The sequence below is a fragment of the Nelumbo nucifera genome, chromosome 2 (genome assembly GCF_055504915.1).
Source record: "Nelumbo nucifera cultivar China Antique chromosome 2, China Antique-T2T, whole genome shotgun sequence".
Classification (NCBI taxonomy): domain Eukaryota; kingdom Viridiplantae; phylum Streptophyta; class Magnoliopsida; order Proteales; family Nelumbonaceae; genus Nelumbo; species Nelumbo nucifera.
In genome coordinates this window covers 14,852,459-14,878,650 of record NC_142650.1, presented here as the reverse complement: position 1 = coordinate 14,878,650, position 26,192 = coordinate 14,852,459, and the positions used below count along the sequence as shown (strand labels likewise).

The following is a 26,192-nucleotide window of genomic DNA, read 5'->3' as shown; positions in this document are numbered from 1 at the left end:
TTGGGCTTGCATTGCCCGCATGCATTGCATCAGGTCGTCCAACTGGTTCTGGCTGGTTGCCAGGGGGACAAAAGTTGGTTCAGTAAAGGTTGTTTCGATAGGGAGAGGAAAGGGGATGCTCATGGCAGGAAGGATTACGGGCGCCACTGCTTGTGGCGCATTCAAACTGGGGGTCCCATCCACCAAAAGGGGGATGGTGAACTGTCCGACGCACACCACGGGGACTTGAAGTTGTTCCCCGATGGTGTTTGTCTCCGTGCCACATCTGGCGTTGTTGGAAGAAGCCATGAGTGTTGGGGGTTTTGGAGGAAAGAGGTTATGAGAGTTTAGAGGGAGGCTATTAGAAGCGACTTCCACAGACGGTGCCAATTGATGGTGCGCAATCCGGCTGGTCCTAGCTGTCAACGACCTTGCCTCTGAACGGAGCTACAGGGAGACTGAAACGGAGAAGATGAGGAAGCTCCGTGGGGAACCCGGTATGAATGCTCTGAAGCTCAAGTTAGAATTCTCTCAAATGCAAGATAAAACCAGATGGCGCAAAGTTCGCATACCTTGTTCTTGGGGGGAAGGGAGCCTTTATAACCACCTTGTGCACTCACTTCTAAGCTTCTATCAGGTCGGGTATGATTACCTCTGGGCCCCTGCCAGTTCGGTGTCATCCCCTCTGCTGGACAGAACCGCCACTGCTCTCTTTGTTGGAGCCGTCTCTGCGACTGGCGATGATGGTGGCAGGTGGCCGTTGAAGTGCGTCTGTCAAGCGTCAGATCCCAAGTCAGTCAGGTGCGCCGCCCTTGGATACGGACCTCCTCAGTGTCAAGTATGGTACGTTTGTTCAGCTCGGCGTCCTGGAGGCGAAGTGCTGGAGTGGTGAGCGAGGTGAAGTCTTGAGTTCGGATAGGGGAGTGTCCCGAACTGCCATGAGGCGGGCCAGTTCGGGTCATTGCCTTGTGTGAGGCTCGGGGCCTAAGGGAGAGTTCGGGCTCCTTGTAGGGAGTTCGGACAGCTGGTTCCTCCCTTCGGTGCTCGCGCCTTGGGCGCGTTGTTGTTTCGAACTGTTCGCCTTTGCCACGTGTTGAGTGATTACGAGGTCGGGCCAAATCTTCCTTCATCAATAACCATTTACAAAGAAAGCCTTATCCTCTCTTCTTTCCCTCTTTATATTAATATAACATCTTGTCTCAAAAAAAAAAATCTATGATGCCAGAATTATACCGGAAGAACATTGACCAATCAAAATTTGTCATAAATTTTGATACCAATTGATTAGGATTCTGGATCACCTACCCACGGACATGCCTCCCATGTATAATAACATGAAAGAGGATGGGATGTTTTCTATGTGTGGCTGCGATGTTATGTGAATAGATGTGGATAGGGAATCTAGACTTGTTGATTGGTTATAAATTTTCTGGTATCATACACAAAAAAAGAGTAAATTGCTAAACCCTCCTTTGAAGTTTTTCACCATTAAAGAAACTTCTCATGAACTTCGGTAATTACAATCATTGATGGTGCACAATTTGGTAGCTCCCTGTTGTAGGGCAAATCAGACATCGGGCTAGTGAGGTTGGCAGGCCGAGGTGCAAGAGAATAGTCAGAATACTTGGGATTCTTTACCCAAGGTGTGTACTCCAATGCTTAAGTCAGCGATGAGAGTGAATAAAGCAAAAGAGTATGAGTGCACAATCGCACGTACCTTATGTCGTTGAAGGAGGAATCTTTATACAGGCATGGGTAGGCGTGGATCTCACATAACACGTCCAATATCTCCAGAAGGACGTGGCTTATCCGGCCACCACGCTCAGAGGTGGTTTCCACAAATAGCAATAATACTTATATGATGATCTCCGAAGCAGGTGGCACAGAAGTTAGCTTTACCGGTGATGCGGCGTGATCACGAAGGACTAGGAGATGATAAATCTCATGTAGTGGTTGCCATGTCACCACCTCGGGCCTTGGTCAAGTCAATAGGCGCCCAACAGGAGGTCGGCCCTCCTGTCGAGATCCCAGGTCTACCCGTGCTGAGGTCCCCAATTTGCTAATCCAAGGTGCATACCCTTGGACAAGGTGGTGCCATGCCTTCCTCGGCTCGAGATGAGGTAGTACTAAGCACTCACTCTCAAAAACTTCCAAGGTGGCTCCAACTGACTTGGCAAGGGTGCATCACTGGCAATGTGGCGCCGAAGTGTTATGCAATAGTTTGGAAGTGCCACATGGTGCAATGTCATTGGAAGGCCAACTCCTCTGAACTTTATGACACAATTGCAAGTAAATCCCCTGTGTTAGAATCCTTTAACAAGAGGAACAAAAATGTCCAAAATGCCTATTGCAGTTACTATTGAGGATCATTCCTATGGAATAAGGTAATACAAACTTTATAAACAACAAAAGAAAAAAGAAAATTTTAAAATTCCAACTTTAACTTTGAGTGATTTATATAAGGGCAAATTTGGAAAATAAATCAATTTCAAAAAAGTGATTGGATGGGTTTGGGCTAATGATTCATATGAATATAAAATTTGGAAAATAAACATTTTGGTCAAAAGTAATTACCTGGATATTTTTGACATTTTCATGCCTCTTTATAAAGGATTCTAACAAAGGGATCTAGTCAAAGGAATTGAAACTTCACGAAGATTTTGGCAACAACCAGAAACTTCAAGGGCAAGTAGCGGTGCTCACGGTTCGGTTAACAAAACCGTGGGCTAATCTTTGAAGTCGAACTGGGGTTATCGGTTTTCGGAAAACCAGTAATCGAAACAGAACTGAAGCCAATCGATTAACCGATTTGGTTAACCGTCAGTCTGGTTCATCGGTTTTTTATTATTTACAATAATTATTATATAAATATATAATAAAATAATAGAAATATATATAATATTATATTTTAAATGATAAATGATAAAATATATTTATATATATTGCATATTTATTAATTTATAATGTATAGAAAATATAAAATATATATAAATATACGTATACCAGTTGATTCGGTTAATCATCAGTTTTCTATTTGGATTAACTGAAACCAAACCGGTACCTTAGATTTTCTTAAAATATTGAACTGAAAGCGAATCGGCCAGTTTAATTAACCGAATTTTTGGTTCGATTTTTTGACTTTTTCTTTGCTCTCCCCAAAGGGCGAGGTTTCAGTAGGGATGCAACTGGGATGGGCTTATGTTGGGGTTTTGTTAAAATTTGAATGAACCCGATCTGAAAGTCCGATCTTGAAGAAATATAAAATGAAAAAACTCAATCCAACGCAAGTTGCAGACCTGAAATGGTAACTCATGCCATGACCATTTCTTGGGTGATTTTAGATGGATTTATACGATTCTTGGCTTTGGCTTTATTGGGCCTACCAGGTGTAGCCCATAAAAGCTTGTAGCGTACTAGCGTGTCTTAAGTTAAAACAATATAAAGAGTTGTATAATAAATTGTCGTTTACAGGTACGGGTGCTGGATCCTTTTTGCTGGAATGGTCTTATGGAAGTCAATGAGTTAACTTCAAATATCTTTTGATATAGATTGGAGATAATTGGATGTTGGTGGAAGGTATTTTATATATGTATCTACAAATATATTCAGCCTGGTGGGTTTTATACATGTTCATGGTCATTAAATGAGGCATCTCATAGAGTGGCCCAGTTTTGTAAATCTGTTAGTTCTGATATATGGCTGCCGCTGGGCTTTCCTCCTATGTCTTAAGTTTTAAATTATTAGTAGGCATTCTTACGATGTATGAGTTTTTTTAAGTAAAAGTTAAATAATAGAAATACATAAAAAAAGTATATATTTATTTTATTTTTTAATTAGTAGGGACTCGTGCGATGTATAGGAAAATCTAAAAGATTGAATAATTTTATTTATTATTAATTAATTGATGAATTAATAATCAAAATTTGTTGTTAATTAATTAAAAGAATTTAAAGTTATTTTTAATATTTAAAATTTTAATAATTGTCTGTTCATTTAATGTTGATTTACAGAAAATAATTATTATTAATTTAATATGAATAAATATTTTTTAATAAATTTAATTTTATTAATCATTTGTAGTAATTTTAATAACTGATATTATTTTTGATATTTTTAAATGAAATTTTAATTGACTTTAAATAAATAAAAATAATTATAAAAGCTAACATTTTTATTAATTTCACTAATAATTAACAATTATATAAAAATGGCAAAGGGGTGGGTTGGGTGATTTCAGGGTAAGACACCAACTCCTCATCAAGGATGAGGAATCTCAAATTTTCCCCACCTCGTATCCAATGTCAGGTAGGTTCAAGGCAAAACACCCACTCCCTGTCAACCCAATATTAAATTTGATGACAAAAATGATCAAAACAGTATAGTGAGTATCTACCACAAGGTAAATTTTTAAAAGTACACAAATTATATTTAAATTTCAAAAATATAATTTTATGAAAATTTTAGAAAATTTATTACATTTGTGTAATTTAGAAAAATTATTCAAATTTATTTATAAATTGTTATCAAATAAACTATTTTATTTTTAAATGGTTTACTTACAGAATTACACTAATTTATCCAACATTTTCTAATATAAACTAATCAATAATTTCATTTTCCAATAGTATACTAATTTATCTTAATAATTTGGGTGATTATTGGTTCAAATTATAGCTTTCCCTTTTCTATACTCATTTATCGTTAATAGTTTACAATGAAAGTTTCTTAATTTTTCAATAGTTTTCCAAAACCTATCAAATATAATAAATGTTACTAAAATTTCCAAAATATTCCAATAATTTTCAATAATTATGTAATACATTTTAAATAAACTTTAAAAATTTTATTTCTTTTAATTTTCAAAATGTTATTTTACAAAAATGTAGTTTTATGAAATTTTTTGAAAAATTTATTACATTTGTGTAATTATGGAGATTTATTGAAAAGTATTTTAAATTGTTATTAAATATTCATTTTTATTATGTATTTTACTAACAAAATTACACCAATTTAATTTTTATTTTACAATATAAATTAATTAATAATTTTATTTTTCCAACATTATAATATTATATTCCCCAATTTGCATTTGGTTATTAACTATAATAATAACAATAACTAAAATTTTATACTTTTTTTTATAATTGTTAAATATAATTCTCAATTTTATAGAAATTTGTTAAAGAGTTTTCAATTTTTATAAAACGTTGTTAATTAACATTGATGAAGGCGGATTTGGCCCTCCAATAACCTCATGACACATGGCATCCCGAAACAGCTGGACGACACCCAGATGCCACCTAAGCGATGATTTGGAGTCCCAGATCGTAGTTCGTCTTCGCCCCGACCTGACAACCTGCCTTTATTGCTGACTTGGCAACCTCGACCACAACTTAGGTCGGCTTGTAGCACCTCGTCTAGGGCCGACTGTTATGGGCCCGAGCGTAGGATCGCGTCACGGGTCGTTCCACGGCAGGAACCCCTGATCTTCCCATGCCTTTAGCCTTGCGCACAGACCCTATTTTGACTATCTAGTGGGTGATTTGTCCAAGAGACCACCCGAACTCTCCTCACTCTTTTCTAGACTGGAAAACTGAATGCTTTATTTCAAATCGTAGCTCCTTAAATAGGAGATTAGAAAAAGAGAATTCCTTGTTGGATTCGGCTAGGCTAGGGTAATCCAACTCAAACTAAAACTCCTAATTTCCTACTCAAACTAAAACTCATAACTCTTACTTAAGCAGATAAAATAAGATAAGGATAAGATAAGGGATAAGATTAAACTGGCGGCGAGTTGGCTTGACGTGTCCAGATAAGGGTGGGCCCACCCCTATAAGCTGTCGTGGGAACCCCGCTCTGCTACTGTTGCCGGGTGCATGCACACAGTGCTGCTGCCGCGCAGTGCATGCACGCGGCTCATGGTGCCGCTGCCGTGTGGTGTCGGGCGTGCGTGCGGTGCGCGCTGTTGCCTAGCGGTGCGTGCTGCGCATTGCCGGGCGCTGTGCGACGCTGCGTGCTTTGTGCCGCCAGGCGGTGTGTGCGGTGCGCTGCCGGGCTGCCGGGCTGCCGGGTGGTGCGTGCTGCTGGGCGGCCCGCTGTGTGTGCTTGCCTATGACTGCGCCGCAGTGCGCTGCCGGGTGGTGTGTCCATAACACCGACCTGCAGCACCTCGTCACCTGCCGAAGTGACCTCGACGCGAGGCACGACCTCTCTCGAGGGTTTGCCAACCTAACTAAGGACCAGGCGGTGACCTACGAGATGTCGATGAATTCGGCATGCATACCCCGACACTCCCAGGTTTCTCTAAAGTTGGGCCATGTACCGAATGTTCCGGAGGATGGTCAACGTGCATAGCTCCGAGGATTTCGAACCGGTAAGGCACGACCTCTTGGAAATCTCAGATGCTGGGCGTGAAGCCTACGCCAAACAATGCCTATATAAAGGCACCAACCCCAATGACACAGGGTGTGCGCGATTATTTGCTCACTAGTTTACTAGCATAAAAACTTTTAGCTCGCACAATCCAGTACTAAACTTGCGCCATCTGCACTCTTAACTCTCTCTTTGCATTCTCTACAGTTCTCTCAGAGCTCTAACTTAAGCATCGGAGTGTTCCCGCCGGGCGAGCTTCCTGGGAATTATTCACCTCCCTCTTTTTCTCAGGTACCATCCATCGCCAGCTAGGAGCCAGGTTTCCACCAGCTAGGAGTGTTCGGATCATGCAGCATCATTTGGCGCCGTCTGTGAGAAACGCTACAAGAAGCTAAGTTCTCACCTTCTAAAAAGCTAAGTCCTCATCTTCCAGAAAGCTAAGATCTCGCCTTTTAAAAATTTAAGTTTTCACTCTCTAATTTTCATTTTTTATTAACTAAAAAAAGCATTTTTTAGCAGCACCAACATCCAGAACGAATATCAATTACTAGGGTGAAGAACATCTGTGATGAACCTTGAGAAATCCCTTGTGACAATCAAACAAATTCAAGCCGAACCCAACATTCCCAGTGCCCCAGATAAATATACCGCTACCACATGTGAACGCCCCTCTCCCCACGGTACAACTATCAGCAGCTCCCGCCAAGATTGAAGCGTGGAAATTCTATGAGATGAAGCATGGATTTCCATATCTGAGCATGGGAGAAGCTCGATGTAGATAGCAGCAAAACGACCTCAACTCATCCTCAATAGCAATCAGCCAGGACAAGGCCTCATCAACCCCGTTTCGTGAGGTTGCCTCTACAAGTCAAACTTTTTGTGGCTCCCGCAGGAGCCAACGGCCAACAGACTGCATGGACGCCCTTGTAGGTCAAGCCTTCCAAGGCTCCCGTGCGAGCTGGTGACCTAAAGTCAATAGTGCTGCCCCTACAGGTCGAGCTCCTAGTGACTTCTTGTAGGAGTGGATGACCGGCGTCACTATGAGGCTGATGCAGTGCAGCCGTGGCCCCGAACTTCCGACTCACGCCGACAACAACTTTATGTATCAACAGCCCTCACAAGGGGGGGGGGGGGGGGCAGAACATGTACGTTTTGGTCTCGCAAGCACTCACCTAGGAAGATAATCCTACGGGATGACATAGAAATAGCCATTTGAGAAGTTACTACAAAATGACCACCCGCTTAGGCAGAGAGGTCAGGCCGCACATCGGCTAAATAATATTATGGGGAGTGGACTATGAGTCGCTCCCAGAGCCCAAGGGCCACAACACCAAACAAATAGTGACCTCGGCGCTAAACATGAATAAGACCCAATCGCCTCTTCGGCACAAGCGGAATAAAAAAGCAGTTTGCATTTAACCCCATCGGTGTGCAAACAGGTCGGGTACATACTGTTCCACCTCAGCCTCATCGGAGTGCAGAAGAAAAAAGAGAAAAAGAAGGACAAAAAAAGAAGCAAAGGAACGAAGACTAATTCAGCACAAGAAAGAGAAACAAAGGAAATACTAGACCATGACAGACGCAAACTTGGCCGATCTCTTCACAGTAGACCTCCACCTCGGTTTTAGGCTCCACATTGAATTCACTAGCTACTCTTTTGAGAACCAACTTGAGGGACATTGCGTCGAAGTCTACCTAGGTGGAGCAACCTGATAAAGCTGTCACACTAAACCCCTTCTTGAGGACGGCATGATGAGCTTTGCTCTTGAGGTACTTAGTCAGATTGCAGAACCCCTTGATGGTCGCATCCCTAATAAGGTAGATGTCATCGGGGTACCTGTTGCACCTATCCTCGAGCAAATGAATTTGCTCTTGTGACCCGATAATCAAGACTGCGAGGTCCTGCATAAGGCTGCAAACACTTGGACTCTTCCGACCTGAAGAGCAAATTGGATTGAAGCCAACGACTATGAGCTCATCAAACAGTCAGTCCGGGCCAAAGGAACAATCTACTCCCTTCACTGAGTTGCCCTCAGCTCGGGAGTGGGGGGCAATTGATGAGGGCGGATTTGGCCCTCCAATAACCTCATGATACATGGCATCCCGAAACAGCTGGACGACACCCAGATGCCACCTAAGCGATGATTTGGAGTCCCAGATCGTAGTTCGTCTTCGCCCCAACCTGGCGACCTGCCTTTATTGCTGACTTGGCGACCTCGACCACAACTTAGGTCGACTTGTAGCACCTCGTCACCGGCCGAAGTGACCTCGATGCGAGGCACAACCTCTCTCGAGGGCTTGTCGACCTAACTGAGGACCAAGCGGTGACCTACGAGATGTGCTCGTCAACAAACTCGGCATGCATACCCCAACACTCCCAGGTTTCTCTGAAGTTGGCCCGCGTATCGAATGTTTCGAATGATGGTCAACATGCATAGCGGTTACCTCTGAGGATTTCGGACCGGTAAGGTACGACCTCTTGGAAATCTCAGATGCGGTGCGTGAAGCCTACGCCAAACAATGCCTATATAAAGGCACCAACCCAAATGACATAGGGTGTGCACGATTATTTGCTCACTAGCTTACTAGCAAACAAACTTTTAGCTCGCATAACCCAGTACTGAACTTGCGCCATCTGCACTCTTAGCTCTCTCTTTGCATTCCCTACAGTTCTCTCAGAGCTCTAACTTAAGCATCGGAGTGTTCCCGCCGGGTGAGCTCCCTGGGAATTCTTCACCTCCCTCTTTTTCTCAGGTACCGTCCGTCGCCAGATAGGAGCCAGGTTTCCTCCAGGTAGGAGTGTTTGGATCGCACAACATCAAACATGAATATAGCGGTATTTACCCAAAATACCCTAAAAATTCATGATGAGTTATTTAATAACAGTATTTATTATTTTTTGGTAATTTACTAACTATACTAATAAGAATATTTCATTTTTGGTAATTTACTAACCTTATTTATTAACTTTTGGTAATAACACTATTTAATACTCATTATGGGTTGGATTAAACATTAACCGTATTTAACCAGTTATTAATTAATATGAATATTTTAAATGAGAGAGAGTGGATATAGACTGTGGAGAGATTTTAGGAATTGATTGGGGAGTGGGGTCACATGATATGTTCCTAATGGCTTAGAGGAGGAGCTCACACCAGGGCAAGCCCATTAGTGCAAACTTTACAGCCTTGCATTGAGAATACCTTAGGAGAGAGATTGCAAATGTAAGGTTGGAATGAGGGTTGGAACGGTGTGGGCACGGGCTTTCCCTAAGGGAAGCTGATTTATTAGAGGAGATACCTTAGGAGAGAGATTATAGGTAGTTAGGTTGGGAATGGTGAATGGTGACATGGCTTAATGGGAGTGGTGGGAAGAGGATAGGAGATAGAGAGTAAAAGAGAATGCAGGGTGGGGGTAATGGAGCAAGGAGAGGCACGTTGATGTGGATCGTAATGCTAGTATATATATATATACTAGCGGGGAACCGTGCCATGTACGTGCTTTGTTAAACAAAAGTTAAACAATAGAAATACATAGGAGTATATAATTGCTTTATATTTTAAATTTAAAATAACCAATCTCGAATTTGACCAGAGTTGGTCGATTTTCTAGTATTTTCGATCGACTTTGGTTTAGCAATTTTCCAATTCGACCAAGTTAGGTAAGTTTCGATTTGATCATTTGTAAACCAACCAAAACCGAACCGACTGGATCATATATATATATATATATATATAAATTTTTTATATTTTAAATATAATTTTTTTTAATATAAGAAAGTGGGAAAATTTCCATATTTCTTAGTTTAAAATATTTTATATCATAAATTTAAGTTTTTTAAATTTATTTTTAAAATAACACTATAAACAAACAAACCAAACCGAAAATAAACCCAAACTGATACAACCCAAATTGGAGGATTTCACTAATGGTCAATCAATTTTGGGTGACAAACTCCCAACCTAACCAAGTTTATTTGGTTGGTGAAACAGCCTGCAACCAAACAACCAATCCTTGAACACTCCTAATTTCAACTAAATTAATAGTCTAATCTCTAAAAAATAACAATAGTTTAATCTCCAATAATTATTGAAAATTTTTAGAAAAAATACACTATTATTGAAAATAAATTTATACTGAAAATACTATAGATATCTAATAAAAATACAATTACTACAAAAACACAATAAATACTAAAAATGTACTAAATTATTCAATAAATAGGGTAATCTCTTATAAATATTAATCAATAAATTATAAAAAATACATAATTACTAAAAATATACTAAATTAGTCAATAAATAGGGTAATCTCAAATAATAGTTTAATCTCTTATAAATATTAATCAATAAATTATAAAAAATACATAATTACTAAAAATATACTAAATTAGTCAATAAATAGGGTAATCTCAAATAATAGTTTAATCTCTTATAAATATTAATCAATAAATTATAAAAAATACATAATTACTAAAAATAAATTTGTAACAAAAATACAATAAATGCGATAAATTAAATTTCAAAAGTTAAATAATAGTTGTTTAATCTCCAATAATTTATCCTGATTTTTTATCAATAAATTTAAATATAGACGAGTAAATTTTGTCATAAATTCCAGAATATTGTTGAGACCATTGGTGCTTTTTAAAATAGTATATATATATATTAAATTATTAATTATTCCATTTTAAAATAGTATATATATATATATATATATTAATTATTCCGTTTTTCTTTAAGATGTTACTTTGTTGATGTTATCTAATTCTCAAAACAAAATACCTTTTATGTGGGTCCCACAAGTTTTATTTTGGGGATTTTATGATTGCAGTCCAAAAATCCCTTTATTATTTCTTATTTTCTGACTTCTCTGTGGGACCCAATACCACAATGTATTAGAGCTGCTTGAGAAAATGAGAAATGATCTTCAATATTGATTTATTTTTCCTGACATATATAGGCGCCACCATCCCTGTGCGGACAGGAAACATCGTGTGAGGATGTCTGGGAAACCCCTCCCTCTGTCGTCTGGCCCGTTTGCACCGCGTCAAAGTCTTACTCTTATCAGTGGTATGGATGGCCCGCCCAAAGGTTTGAATAATTGAACCGGTCTCACGGGTGTGGATCACATCATCAGATACTAAATTAAGCCCTAAACAGTCCAATGAAAACAGGGGCCAACCCAGGTTTGGTATACGAGGACTGTTAATCATGCACCTTCCATCCAACTATTGGTTAGATTAACGTTGGCATAAATAATCTCTCCAGATCTAGATCATGGTATACGCAATCTGCAAGAGTTACGGTAGACCATGACCACCTCACCAGCCACCAGGTATAAGGGTGACGTGGCCTATCATGTTCCTACAGCTACAGTTACCGAAGAGGATCGTTGCAGAACTTGTCTGAACACGGGTAAGTCAAAAACACAAAGACATCTCCTTACAGGAAAGTGAATATTATTTAGCCAGAACTTGTAAGACCAGGTCCACCAATGGAAGCCGGACTAGCGTTTTCCTGATCGTGTTGAACTGAAAGGCGAGAAGGAATGGGCTTTGACCAAAACTTGATTGCCACCGCCACGCCACCTACTCGACCCAATTACCATGATAAACAAAGTTTCTATAGTTGTTTGATTTCTTTCTTAAACCCTATATATCCGCACGTAGTTGCCGAACAACAAACCACAGACGTGAACCAAACGCGTTGAATTTGGAATAATTAAGATCTGGGTGGAGTTGAACTTCGAAGAGTTCTGGGCGTGAAGTTTGGGTTTGGGGTTTTATTAGTCGGACCCATGTGATGCATCATACATGGGCTTTGTTGTGAGAAATTGAGTTAAGAGTCTTATGATATTCGTAATTGAGTAAAGTCAGATTAAATCCATTTCAAGTTTTTTTTTTGTTATGTATTGTTTGATAAAGTTGCCTTAATTTTCATTTATTTCTTAATAATGTTTATTAAGTTTTATTCTTGTTCGATAAATTTGATTTTTTATCACTTTTCAATTAAATTTAAATGAAAATTTATTTATTTATTTATTTATTGTTTGCAATGCATGCACTTTGTTAAGTGAAATTAAAGTAGAGGCTAAATACTTAAGACATTTTGACTTGGAGTTGGTCCCGGTCCAATGCAAATGTTTATTTTTGGGTTATGCATTGTTAGATAAATTTGTATTATTTTAAATTTAAAAGTAGTATTGAAATTATTAATGTTTTCATCAGTTTTAAATGGACCTAAACTGTATTTAAAAAAAATAAATTTTTATTTTTTAATATTTTATATTATTTTAAGTGAAATATAGGTAGATAGCTCAATTAAGTTAAGTTATTAAAATTAAATAAATTCAATCAATTAAATAAGTTAAGTTAATTAAGTCAATTGTGTCCATCAAGTTAAGTTAATTAACTCAAATTAATAAATTATGTTAAGTTAAATCATTTATTTAAGCATTAAGTCATTTAAGTTAGTTAAGTTACCTATTAGGTCAATTAAGTTAATTTATAATAATAATAATAATAATAATAATAATAATAATAATGTCAATTAAATAAACTAAGTGATTTACATCCATCAAAGGATGTGGATCGGGTTAGGATCCCGTAGGCAAAGTAACCGTCATCTAACTCCCAAGGTTATAACCACCGTCTCTAAGATCTAAAGGATTGTGTAAAACTTTCAGTGTCTGCTTCTGCTCCAAATCCAAGGTATAAACCTCTAATGGGTGAAAGTGATGCTATAAACTAGTAGTAGACAAGCAGTATGAGAAAATAGTAGAAGTTGACATTTACTTTTATTCTTTTGTAAAGAACAACTGGATGCCCATCTAAGCAAGTACTTAGACCGAGTGCTCACCCCTACTGGCTACTAGGAACGAGGATCAAGGGAGAGACATTCAAACAACTCAATTTTTTGACCGGAAGCCTGTAGTTTTCCATTCCTCCATTGTTAACGGTATTTTTTGTAATTATAATATTACTCGCAGGACAAAATCGTAATATAAACTTAAAATATATTCCGTGTTTGGGGGGTTGTGCGTTTCTTCGTTGTTAATGCCTTTAATGGAGCTTATTCGATCATTTAGTGCTTACTTCTAACTTATCACTCCAAATTGGAAATTACAGAGAGCTGTTGTTAAAGGAAGTTTGAAGGAGGAATATTTAAAGGAAGAGCTGCCCATTTCAAAAACGCCGCCAGAATTCGTTGGTAAGCTGCGACCTTTAAAAGAGGAAACAGAGATTTTGAGAGAGAAAGAGAGAAACGAGAATCTCGCCTGGTCGTGGGCTTCGAGCAAAAGGGAAGCGTGATCCTTTTAGCTAGAGTTTTCCTGGATTTCGGTTTTCATTTTTCTGTCGTCGGATACCCTGTTTGAATTTCTGGATATATCGGTTTCTTAAAAATTCGTCTTTTTCCCGCTCGGAAGAGATGCTTCAGACTCGGGAAACCAGTCAGGAGTTCTTTAAATCGTGGAATTTTTTTGCATCCCCTGCAGAAAAAAACGGCGGCATATTCTCTCTAACGATGAAAGTAACATTTGTGGTTTTCCTCCTCGCTTCAACATCTCTCGTCTTCTATTCTGCATTCTCCAGCCAATCCCGATGGCTGAGATTCTCTCGATGCGAAGGCGGAGTTAACAACCCCGGTGACCAGAGTGAAACCGTCCGTCGTATTTCCGCCGGTGGCGATTACGGGAGGACGAACGTATCCCACATCCTGTTTGGTATCGGAGGCTCAGCAAAGACATGGAAGGACCGCCGGCATTACAGCGAGTTATGGTGGAAACCAAACATCACTCGTGGGTTCGTCTGGCTGGACGAGAAACCCGACGAGAAAGAGCCCTGGCCAGAAAATTCACCGCCGTATCGAGTTTCAGAGGACTCGTCAAGGTTCAAGTACACCAGTCGGTACGGCTCCCGGTCCGCAGTTCGTATTGCTCGAATCGTATTGGAGAGCTTCCGACTGGGGTTAGAGAATGTGAGGTGGTTCGTGATGGGAGACGATGATACGGTGTTATTCGTAGAGACTTTAGTATCGGTCCTATCGAAGTACGATCACAATCAGATGTATTATATCGGGGGAAACTCAGAAAGCGTAGAACAAGATGTTATACACTCGTACGGTATGGCTTTTGGAGGTGGTGGATTCGCCATCAGTTACCCGCTCGCTGCCGAGCTTGTTAAGGTGCTGGACGAGTGTATTGATCGGTACGCATCTCTCTACGGTTCTGATCAGAAGATCCAGGCATGCTTGAGCGAGATCGGGGTCCCCGTCACCAAGGAACTTGGTTTCCATCAGGTATTATTATTATGATATGAAAAATATATGATATAATCAACTGAAATCATAAATGTGATAAATTAGGTATTATTCATCAAAATTTAATCATGATAGCAAATTTAGTATTATTTATCAAAATTTATGAGGTAAATCAGGTGATTTTGATTGGTATCGAAAGAATTTTGACCAATTAAAATTCATGAGAGAATTTTGATAAATAATATCTGATTGGCTAATGCTTTTTTTTTTTGGAGGGGCTTCCACGTGGTTTCTCGAAATCAAAAAACTATTTTTTTTTTGTAAAACAACAGAATAACCCATTTTTGCTTTCCGTTGAGAGTTGAGACTTCTTTTATGGTGGTTTCTCGAAACTCGAAGAAAGCAAATTCAACTAAAGCGGTATGGTAAAGCCTCAGTCCTCCCCAACAGAACAGACACGTGGTGGTTCATTCTCAGCTAGGGCAAATCAGTCGATACTCGAAAGCAATTCATGTCAGCGACGTTTATTTCCGGTAATTCGTCCGGACCGACGGACCGTCCACTTAGACCTGATGGATACTGTTATTGCTGTTGTGGAGTTGGGCCACCAACCACAACCACGAGCCCAATCCCCAAGACCGAGAGGGACCCTGCACCTAGGATTTTCTCCTAACCTAAGACGCTTCGTGACTGCCGCATTTGGATCTCCGTATAATCCGCTTCAATTTTCTCTCCTTTTTTCACTTTTTGTTATATTTCCCTTCTGGCTTCTGCCGTGTTTGTATTGGATGCTTTAATGCGCTTCAAAATGTCACCATGAATGTTGATGTTGAAGGCACGTGGCAGGTGTCTGTGGATAGTTTGACCCTGCTCCTTAACATTGAAAAAGATGGACCCACTGGGTTCGGACTTCGGACGTTATGGATGCGAGCCACGTGTTTAGACATGCATTTATTCCTTTTCTTCCGTGTATGAATGCATGTACGGACGTGATGGGACTCACTTTATTCTCTTGATGCACAACGTTTCGAGTTGGCGATTGGCTCAATTTCAACAGAAAAGAAAATTACCCAACAAGAAGAAATCACTAACAGACAGTTGATATCAATTTCAGGTCGATATTCGCGGAGATCCATACGGTCTATTAGCGTCACATCCGGTGGCGCCGTTGGTGTCGCTCCACCACCTCGGCTACGTGAAGCCCTTGTTCCCAAACCAGACTCAGCTGGAATCGCTAAGATCGTTATTTGGGGCGTACAAGGCGGACCCCGGTCGAACCCTGCAGCAGAGCTTCTGTTACGATCTCGACCGGAACTGGTCTGTCTCCGTTTCTTGGGGCTACACCGCCCAGATATACCCTTACTTGTTGACGGCCAAGGAGCTGGAGACCGCACTGCAAACGTTTCGGACATGGAGGAGCTGGAGTAACGAGCCATTCACTTTCAACACTAGGCCCTTGAGTGCTCGACCATGTGAAAGGCCGCTCATTTACTTCTTGGACCGGGTCAATGATCAAGTAGGGCCGGGCCAGACTCTGACGTCTTATAAGAGGTTCGTGGAAGATCCCGGCAAAGTTTGTAACCAGTCTTACTACGACGCTGCGTTGACTGTACGCTCCGTGAACGTCTCTGCCTCGATATTTGAGACTGACGAATGGAAGAAGGTGAGAATTGTACTCGTCCATTTGCAATTTTGTATCGCTCAAATCATTACATCCATGAAAACATTCCTTTTGTAACTTACGCCGATGATGATTTGATAAGCAGGCACCACGTAGACAATGTTGCGAGATAACCCATGCACATGGAGTGGATAGCGTTGTTCAGATCAGAATCAGAAGCTGTAAACCCCGGGAATCCGTTACTCCGCCTTAGAGAGAGAACCCACAGGCCACATTGCTTCTCCTTCATCTCCGTGTAAATATTTGTTTATTCTATTTATTAAAAAAAAAAAGAAAATGTTAATCATACAATCAGCCCTGGTCGAAGGACTGTTACAGTCAACTCCTCGACCCAAGACACGTGGTGGGCTAGCGCTACGTTACGTGCTGAACAGGTCACATCTTGCAAACTATGCTCTTCCATTTCCGGTTCGCATTCAACCAGCTAATCAGGTAACGTGTGGCTGGACATCCACGTGTCTTGTTGTGGGGTTAGGATTTGGTTTTAGTTATTCACTTATTTGTGGAGACTGGAGAGAAAATACTTTTAAGAAGAAAAATGATATAAGAGTTAGATGTCTGATTTCTTTCTGACACGACTTCAGTCGGTGAAGGTTTTATGGTCTTGCATTTGTGAATATTTCCCAAATAAAGTATATAGGTATGGAGATATTGCCAAAGGCTGCTGACTGAAGCCGATTTCGGTTCATATTCATGTACTAGAACATTAGAACATTAAGAAAGAGAAAAGAGGAAACATTCATCCATGTTAATTTAACTTTATTCCTTTTGTCCAAATTAATAAATTTTGTTGCTGGAACCAACATTCAATGGGCTTACTGAGAATTTCTGAAATCCTTTAATCTCTAAATGTAGATAATTTTCAACTACTGATCATACTATAATCCCTTGTACTCTTGGAGTTTGGAGAGTAGAGCAACGGAAAGGTTGATCCCAAAATCCTTATAGGAAACAAAGTTTTACACATCATTCTCGATGGTAAGATCAATCGAGTGGTGGGTATTTGATTGAAGCTATGTGTGAAGTGTGAAAATGGATGGCTTAGAATTCATTTTACAAATAAGGTTGGAAACATCAAACATGGTCGTCAAGGCGACGCATGGATAGAATCTTAGTTAATGTAGGTCATAAATATTTTGTCCTTTAATTTGACCTTTTTGGCTAATTGTCCATTAATAACTTGACTTGATATTTACCTATGGAGGAGGTATGATACTTTTATGTATAAGGTAATTAAACCGTAACATAATTATTTATATAAATGAGGGATCATAATTCATAAAAGTTCTTTTTTTTTTTAATTAGAGGGCCAAAATATGGGCTTTGCTTCTTTTTTTTTTTTTTAATTTCAATGGGTTGGGAGTTAAGGGTATGGGGATGGGCTACCCCGTTGCCAAGTTTTTCATGTGGTGTCATTTTATAGTTTTTTTTTTTCTTTTTTTTTTGGTATGAAATCAACATCAAGTGACAGTAGAAAAGGATGCCATATCCATCTTTAATTTGTTATCACTTTCAGCTGGATCAGGTTCCGTCCCGTAGATCCGTGAAGGCTTAATAATTCTCAACAGTAGCCCCGCAGATTCATGCCTCGGAGAAGTCCAAACGCTGAACTACATTAGGGCTTCCCACAATGTGAATCTTTTTGAGGGCCCAAAAACTCGTGCAACAAATCCTGATATCGACTCAGGATTGAACACGTGGCAAATTAGGGGCTCTACTTCCTCATACATTAAATTAGAAGCGTACTGTCCATGGTGATGTCAATTACCAAGTCGTATTTCATTATGGCGCATCTATAAGAATTAAGAATTAAGAAATTTTCAATATAAGAATTAAGAAGACCGTGGATGATAAATTTATATTCAGAATAATTTTACGTATATCAACAAATTCTGACGTGCTTTTTCAGTAACATTTTTGCTGATGTGCGTGGCAGAAAAACAAAAATAGGCATTTGCGTTTATTGTATATGAAACTATTATTTGGTTATGTGAGCGTTTATTGAAAAAATGCAATCGTATCAACGTTTTATAGCTGTTGGCGTTTATTATATATGAAAATATTGGTTTATTTCATAGCTTATTAAACAAATAAACAAAAAAACTGAAATGATTTGATTTATGTGCATGGGACATTTGGGGAAATGTAAAATTCTTGTCTCCCCCACCCCAATATTTCTTGAAATGAAATATTTATGTGACATATTTTGTAGAGTATTAATCTGAAGTGGAAAGTAAAAAATATTTAAAGTAATTTCCAACCAAATAACAAAAACAAGAAAGGTTAAAATGTTTAAAGTAAAATTGTACACACAAATGTTTAAAGCAATAAATAGGCCATCTATAAATGCCCATGGAGCAAAATTTATATCATCATTCATGGGGGAACACCCCCTTAATTTGAAGGATCATCTATTTACGTTCATCAAAGGAGTTCAATCGAGTTACAATCCTCTCCATTCGAGACCCGGAGAAAGCTCATAGTCGTGCACTACACACACATAACGATTAGACCTGTTAATGGGCCAAGTAGCACAACGGCCCAACCCCGGACGGGTTTGGACATATTACTAGGTCCTTGGGCCCAAGCTCGGGCCTAATGTTTTAAGCCTGGCCTAATTTAAAGCCGGGCTCGGGATTTTATATGAAAGCCCGGCTTGGCCCAACAATATATATATATATATATATATATATAATATTTTTTATTTTGTAAATCTAACCCTAATTCCAAATTTCTAATCAATACTCTCCCTCCCCCAACCTTTCGATAGCTCCCCTGAGTCCCTTCATTCCTCTACCCTTCTACGTAGCCGGCGATAGGGGTGAGCATTATTCGGTTAAAACCAAAAAATTCGGTTTCAATTTGTTCAATTTTTGGTTAATTCCACCCAGTTAATTCAGTAATTGAATATATCGGTTTTGGTTTTTAGATTTATAAATTCAGTTAATTGAATAAACTGAACTTTAGTATATAATATGTAATATATAATATGTAAGATATAATATATAATATGCAACATAGAATATATAATATATTATTTATCTATATTTTAATATATTAAAATAATGAAATTTGATTTCATAATATATATTATATATTTTATGTTATAATATATATAATATTGAATATATTATTAAAATTCAGTTTTAACCGAAATAACTGAACTAAAAATTTTGGTTTCGGTTTTTCTAAAATTTGATTTTGATTCGTTTTTATTTTTTCAGTTCAGTTTTTTAAATTTTGGTTTATTTGGTTTGGTTTTTAACCAAATAAACCGAATGCTCACCCTTATATGGTGAGCATCTACTGGAACAAACCCTAGTAGTTGCGGCAACCGGAGTAGACCCCCAAGTCTCCTCCTCATCTCAACCCTTCTATGCAACAGGCGAGAATCCACCGGAGCAAACCCCAGCAGCTAGGGGTGGCAATTTTTCAACCCAATCCACTAACCCGCCCAACCATTAATTGGTGGGTTGGATTGTATCCACTTAGTCCCGGGTCGGGTGGGTTGGGTAACCCAACAAGGGAGAGGCTTAATTGTTTGGGTGGGTTGGGTCATGGTTATCCAATGGATAATCCATTAGCCTCTTCATATTTCCATAGGCATTCTCTCTATTGATCTATTCCCATTCGTCTTTTCTATTAGACAAATACCAACGTTTAAAAAATGACTCAAAAACGAAACCGTTCTAGCCACCAGTTTCCATTTTGATGGTTTGACCGTCCGGTTCGACAGACGATCCGTTCTGATAAAAATTTAAAAAAATAAAAAACAGTCAAAACCATTGAATGGGTTGACGGGTCGACGGTTCGACCACTCAGGTCAACGGGTTATTGACTTTTTCAACAGTTTTTTTCCAAAAACTGGGTTTGGGGTAAAACGGAACCGCTTACCTGGACGATTCCCGGGCCGAATGGTCCAACTGTCCGGGTCAGCAGCAGTTTGAAAACCTTGGGAGAAAAGAAATCATCAATGTTTTCGAACTGCCATTGACCCAGACGATCGAACCGTTTGGCCCGGGAACGATCCAAGCAAGCGGTTCCATTTCACCCCAAACCCGGTTTTTGGCCAAAAACCATTGAAAATGTCAACAACTCGTTGACCCGTCGACCCATTCAATGGTTTTGACCATTTTTTATTTTTTAATTTGTTTGTCAAATCAACCTGGAAACCGGTGACTAGAACGATTCCATTTTCAAGTCGTTTTTTAAAATGTTGTTTTCTCCAATGATTTGTAATTGTAAATGGTGATCAAATCGATTAAGGAAACAACATCAAAGGCTTTCTGAAAGCGGTAGCAAAGCCCTATCTTTTTTCTGATTCATCTATTTCATCTTTCACTTCTTAATAGATGCTCAACAAACCGAAAAAATCACAGCACACAACGATGAACTCAAGGGTTTGGGCTGGGTACTGTAATTGATGATGAGGTACATGAGCTCCCACTCCAACGTCATTGCCAATTGCGAAGAAATACTCAATGTGAGCCCTTTCACCTATATAAATATGGTTTCTGCATATTCATGTTTTTGTTTTTTGTGTGGTTTTTTGTTATTTTTCTACAAATTTTCCTTTATTTTTTATTTTTTTTATGATTTTTGTTATATTATTTTACAATTTTGTTATTTTTATATAATTTCTGCTTTTTTTTGTAATTTCTAATAGTTTTCTATATTCTCTGTGTTGTAATTTTCACAGTAATACTGTTTTTTCACATGTATAGAAAGGACAACGAAAGTTGCATTTTCTATTTTTTCAACTTTTTATATAATTTCTATTAATTTTATGTATTTTTGTGTTTTTGTTTAATTTCTATTTTATTTTCTATAATTTATATTATTTTTATGTAATTTTTATTATTTTATCTAAATGGGTTGGATTAGGTTCAGGTAGATTTTGATTAAACCCAACCCATTTAATTCTATCTAATTGGATCATTAATGGGTTGACGGGTTAGATGGATTGGATTGAGTTTCAACCCAACCCAACCTGACCAAATTGCCACCTCTACCAGCAGTGGCAACCAGAGCAAACCCCTGAGTCCCCTCCTCATTCCTCAACCCTTCTACGCAGCCTGCAAGCATCTACCAGAAAAAACCCTAGTAGCGGCAACGGGAAGCAAAACCCTACTCTCACATCCTGCATTACCGGTATCGGGCAACCAAGATCGACGATGACTGACTGGACCTCAAACTAATGGTAAAGCCTTTATTGACTAGGCTTTGTTTCTGTTCTCTCCCGCTCTTTCCTGTAAAAGATGAAAATTAGTGGGTTTCAATCTGCATTAGTCTATCGGATTAGTATCGAAGCAACAAAAACAAATAAAGCCGGAGGTTTCTAGTTTGGGTTGCTAATCACTTTGTTTGCTAAATTTATTTTATTTTCTTACTTTTTCTTTGTACATGTTACAGCTACTGTGATGTACTGTAAGTCATTTTGATTGTTTGTTCATTTTATATCTGAATTCTGTGGTTTCTTTGTATATGGTCATTTCTTTGTGAAGAGTGAAAACTTAGGAGGACAGTTATGAAAAGGTCTAATAACATTGACACCCAGTTGAAAGGCCGGCCCATGAACAGGTCTAATAACATTTGGTATATCCAGTTGCAGAAACGTAAGGGTAATTCTTTTTTTTGGTAAACAAAACGTAATGGTACTTCAGTAAAAACAGAGGACAGTTATGAAAATATATTCAGTTTCTTTCCCTCAATATCCAAGTGTAGTTGACTTGTCCCCCTCCTCAAGCAAGAGAGTCTTGTGGTCACGTCACGTTAGTCCTTCGTTCTCCATACATGTCCTAATTCTCACCTCGGAGACGTTCATTCCAGAGTTACCGACAAAATCACAGCATTCTCTTCTTGTTCCAATCTGCAGAGAGAGAGAGAGAGAGATCAGTAAACCAACATCCCTACTGCTTTGTATTGCTAAAGCTTGTGAGCATCACGTACTCACCCAGTCGAGCCTCTTTGCAGAGGAGAATACCCGAACCTCTGAGATCCGATCGGCGGAGTGATTGCCGTTTGAGGAACAAGGCGGTAACCATCGTGGAGATCTTCGAGTGTAAGTTGTAAGAAATTCGGTTGCGCTGGCTGGAACTACGGATTGAAAAAAGAAGACATGGGGAGCTTCGCATGGATGACGGGATGGGGGCCTGGTGTTGAACACGAAAGCAGGCCTAGCCCAGCTGCTAAATGGCTTGAATGTCTCGATCGGCATCTGTAAAATGCTGGGGTACTGAATTCTCTCATAAATATGTGCAGAATATCCCCAAGAGATGGATAAGCTCCAGCTATTGTTCTTGTCGTAACAGATGGTTTGTTGCAGGAGACGAGAAGAATCGGCTTCCGCAGCCTTCATAAGGTGTCTTAGGGATTGATAACGATCCATGGAAGGGAAGATGGGTTCCACCACGTCAAGGTGGTGGAGGGAGATGAAGGGAACCTGTGGATGAGCTGATAAGAAACCTGATATGTCCCCACGCAGATCGATCTGTACATGGCAAACCAATTGCATGCAACTTCATTGTTTCTAAATATACTCTTGTAAGTTGTAAATGAAAAAAGGAAGAACAAGAAAGCAAGTTAATCACCTGATGAAAACCTCGTTCATGAGTTAACGAGATCCCCAACTCAGAAATACAGGATTGTAGTATATGGTCACTCCCAAACAAGGTGGGATATCTCTTGACGCACTCGTCTAAATGACTGACCACCGCCTTTGCCAGAGGGTAGCTCAAAGCATAGCCAGCCCCACCAAATGCCATTTCGTATGAGTTCAAGGCGTTGGCTGAAGTGCACTCCGAGCTATGGCCGATGTACAAATAGTTGTTATGATCGTAGGTAGAGAGGAGCTTCACTAGATTATCAATAACGAGGACTGTGTCATCATCAGCCATCACATACCATCTCACATCCTCATGATCCTCCCTGAAAGTCTCCAAGATCACACGGACCATTCGAATTGCAAATCGCATCCCGTGTCTGTCGTAATCCTTGAATCTTCCGGTGTCCTCAGAAACCCGAAAGGGAGGAGAAGATGGAGACCATGGGAAGTAGTCTGTGGGAAATCTTTCTAACCAGACGTATCCCCTGGTCACGTTTGGCCTCCACCATGCTTCAATGTAATTTCTCCTGCTTCTCCAAGTACTCGCAGAACCGGCTATGCCGAACACAATGTGGCTAATGTCAGTAGGAGTGGTGGGTTGAATGGCAGAACTGCCATGAGCATAAGAGTTCCATCCCTTACTAAAGGAAGAAAGGAGGTGAGAAGAAGATTGACAGCAAGGATAGCTAGATAGGAGAATGTAGACTAGTGAGAAGACTAGTCCAGCAATTAGCAGTGATTTGCATAAACCTCCTCTACCCATGAACGTTGCTGAACCTAGAGCTATTTACTGTAAATGGATGGGATATCCGATTTCCGGATTTCATATATATAGACTTTCAGGGCGATATATATGAACATTTTCAAGATTAAATCTTAGTTATCGCTTGATGATGAGCCAACCAAATTAATTTATTGAATTCAATATTGGGAACGTAGTACTTATGAAGTCTTTGAAATTCAACATGGACCAATCTATCGTGCATTAGAGACATAAGAACATATAGTTTACACTTGACGAGGAAAACCTAGTCTAGCTAGCGCTCCAAAGATATATACCATTTTTTACACTCTTGACTGTTTTTTTTAATCAAGCCCCTATAAGATGAAATGAAAAAAATAAAAAATATTAAGTTAGAAATATGATAGACATTATAGTGTGTAATAGGGATAAGGATACCACCAAAGGCACGTATGTTTTAATCCGATTTGCTTGGTCGAGACTTGTGACCCTTAGTTTTTAGGGTATACCGGAAGATTACTTAACCTGTATGGAAATAACATGTTTGGAAACCTACAAGCAAAGAAAGAAAGAAGACTTTTTGGAGACAAGGTAATATATCACATGAACTGTTTATTTTTAGTGTTCAAGTTAAATTTGAGATTCTTCAGAGATAAGTTACTGCATGAGTTGACGTGATATAATAGCCTATTAACATGCATGTGAAATTGAAGTGTGGCTATAGGGCTGCAAGTTAGACTGGGTTAGGTCGGGTTGAGGCTAACCCTAACCCAATCCTAAGTTCTAAACCCCCAATCCTAACCCTAATCCAATCCAACCTTCGATCCGATCAACTCAACCCTAACCCTAACCTTAACTAAATTCCTTCAATCCTAACCCAATCCAAAGTCAATTTCGGGTTGGGCCCAACCCAACCTTCTTTCCATCCCTTAAAACCTCGAAATTTCTCGATTTTAGATCTTAACTCAACTTTCAGTACATATATTAATCATATGTTTCATTAGTACTTGTTTGTTGACATTTTTTTTGTTCTTTTGGTACAAAATTCAGAAAAACAAGTGTTATGACTTACGATAGATCTTTCTTGGGTGGCAAACAACATAGAGGAGATGAAGAATAAAATTTTCAAAAAACATAAATTAATGTTATTAAGGTTTTAGTCTTTCTCATTAGTATAAGTGAAGTGATTATCTTAAAAGAAATATGTGATACTATGTGGTGGGGCTATACAAATACCATGCATTTAAACAAATCAATGTGTTATATATTACATATAACATATATTTATATATGACATGTACTATAGAGTCTGGTTGCCTAAGTCAAACCTAACCCAACCTGAAGTAAAATTGGGTTCATCAATTTCAACCCTAACCCTATCCCAAACATCAATCCGACCCAACCCAACCCAACATTTTCGGGTTGGATTAGGGTTGGATTCGGGCCAACCCGGCCCAAGTTGCAGCCTTATGTGGCTAGCCTCATCAACTCCAAGCCCATTTCAAGCAAATGAACCAATTGCCCTAGGTGGGCCAGGATTGCAGTCCATTTATCCCAAATTGTTGTTGAAATCGTAGATTTGTTTTTGTTTCTGTTTCGTATGTGGGTATAGCACGGTGTACTAATCAAACTCTACATCTTCATTCAGCCTGATTAGGTGGGCCCAACTGCAGAAACCTAATGTTTCAACTTGGGTCGCACAGGCCCATGCCCAAAACCAAAATGGGCTGGGCACGAATTACCATTGGTTGGGATTTAGGTTGAGGCTTTCTTAAGCCCAGCAATGATCAAGTATATCTGGGATTTGTATAGATATGGATGTATCAACATAATAATGGTTTGGCTTATTCTTTCTTAGATAGAGTGATCGGTGAAAACCATCAAATGACTTTTAAATCCCTTCTTACCATCTGACTCCATTTAGAAAGTATTTAAGTAAATTAAAATAAGTTTAAGAATGGCGGAGCCCAAAAAATCCTCTCTATTACTTTTTTTTTTCTGCAAATCCTCTCTCTTACTTGAAGAAGAAAAAAGGGAATGCCAATTTGGGGGTGTTTAAGGTTTAATTAACAACATGGTTGATTTTGATGACACGGCAGTTATTTTTGTTTTCAAAAACAAAACCATATTGTCGAACACCCCTTGGTGATCCGGTCTGGGGTAGGCCTTTTTGATGACTCATTGACCTAGCTTAGATCATATTGTCGGCATGAGAATGTTTTTGAAAACGAACTGATCCTATTAGTTTCTTAAAAATTCAAAACAAAACTGAACCGAATTAATATATATATATAAGTCAGCTCAGTTAATCTTATTTTTCAGTTGAAACTATTGAAGCAAGTATTATTGGATTAAAAGCAAAACAAGGTAACCTGTTTGTGCTATATACAATATGGGATCTTGTATTCTCCATAGCTTGAATCATCCTAGAAAATCGATGCATTGTTGGATTAAGGCTATGTTTGGGAGTGTTTGTTAAAAATAACTGCTTAAAATAAGTGTTGATTCAAATAAGTACTTATTTGTATTTGACACCCAACTTTCTCAAGT

At 39.0% G+C, this 26,192-nt stretch overlaps 2 protein-coding genes across 2 annotated transcripts; one reads left to right on the top strand and one right to left on the bottom strand.

Moving 5' to 3' along the window:
* Window positions 1-13,432: 13,432 nt before the first annotated feature.
* On the top strand, window positions 13,433-17,121 carry LOC104597115 (uncharacterized). Its single transcript, XM_010258523.3, has 3 exons — window positions 13,433-14,654; window positions 15,730-16,278; window positions 16,382-17,121. Exons 1-3 carry the CDS (start codon window positions 13,785-13,787, stop codon window positions 16,487-16,489), a joined length of 1,527 nt encoding a protein of 508 aa, XP_010256825.1. The 5' UTR covers window positions 13,433-13,784; the 3' UTR covers window positions 16,490-17,121.
* Window positions 17,122-22,237: 5,116 nt separating this feature from the next.
* Window positions 22,238-23,663, bottom strand: LOC104597116 (uncharacterized). The gene is made up of 2 exons (XM_010258524.2): window positions 22,887-23,663; window positions 22,238-22,786 (listed from the first exon to the last, which is right to left on the bottom strand). The coding sequence occupies exons 1-2, from the start codon at window positions 23,661-23,663 to the stop codon at window positions 22,238-22,240; spliced, it is 1,326 nt and encodes a 441-aa protein (XP_010256826.2).
* Window positions 23,664-26,192: the final 2,529 nt, after the last annotated feature.

What these genes read in the sequence shown, in the direction of transcription:
- LOC104597115 (XM_010258523.3), top strand. Translation starts at nt 13,785, where the DNA reads ATGCTTCAGACTCGGGAAACCAGTCAGGAGTTCTTTAAATCGTGGAAT. An exon ending in AGGAACTTGGTTTCCATCAG is followed by an intron (nt 14,655 to 15,729) that starts GTATTATTATTA and finishes TATCAATTTCAG; the next exon opens with GTCGATATTCGCGGAGATCC. An exon ending in AGACTGACGAATGGAAGAAG is followed by an intron (nt 16,279 to 16,381) that starts GTGAGAATTGTA and finishes TTTGATAAGCAG; the next exon opens with GCACCACGTAGACAATGTTG.
- LOC104597116 (XM_010258524.2), bottom strand. Translation starts at nt 23,663, where the DNA reads ATGGGTAGAGGAGGTTTATGCAAATCACTGCTAATTGCTGGACTAGTC. An exon ending in ATGAACGAGGTTTTCATCAG is followed by an intron (nt 22,787 to 22,886) that starts GTGATTAACTTG and finishes TGCCATGTACAG; the next exon opens with ATCGATCTGCGTGGGGACAT.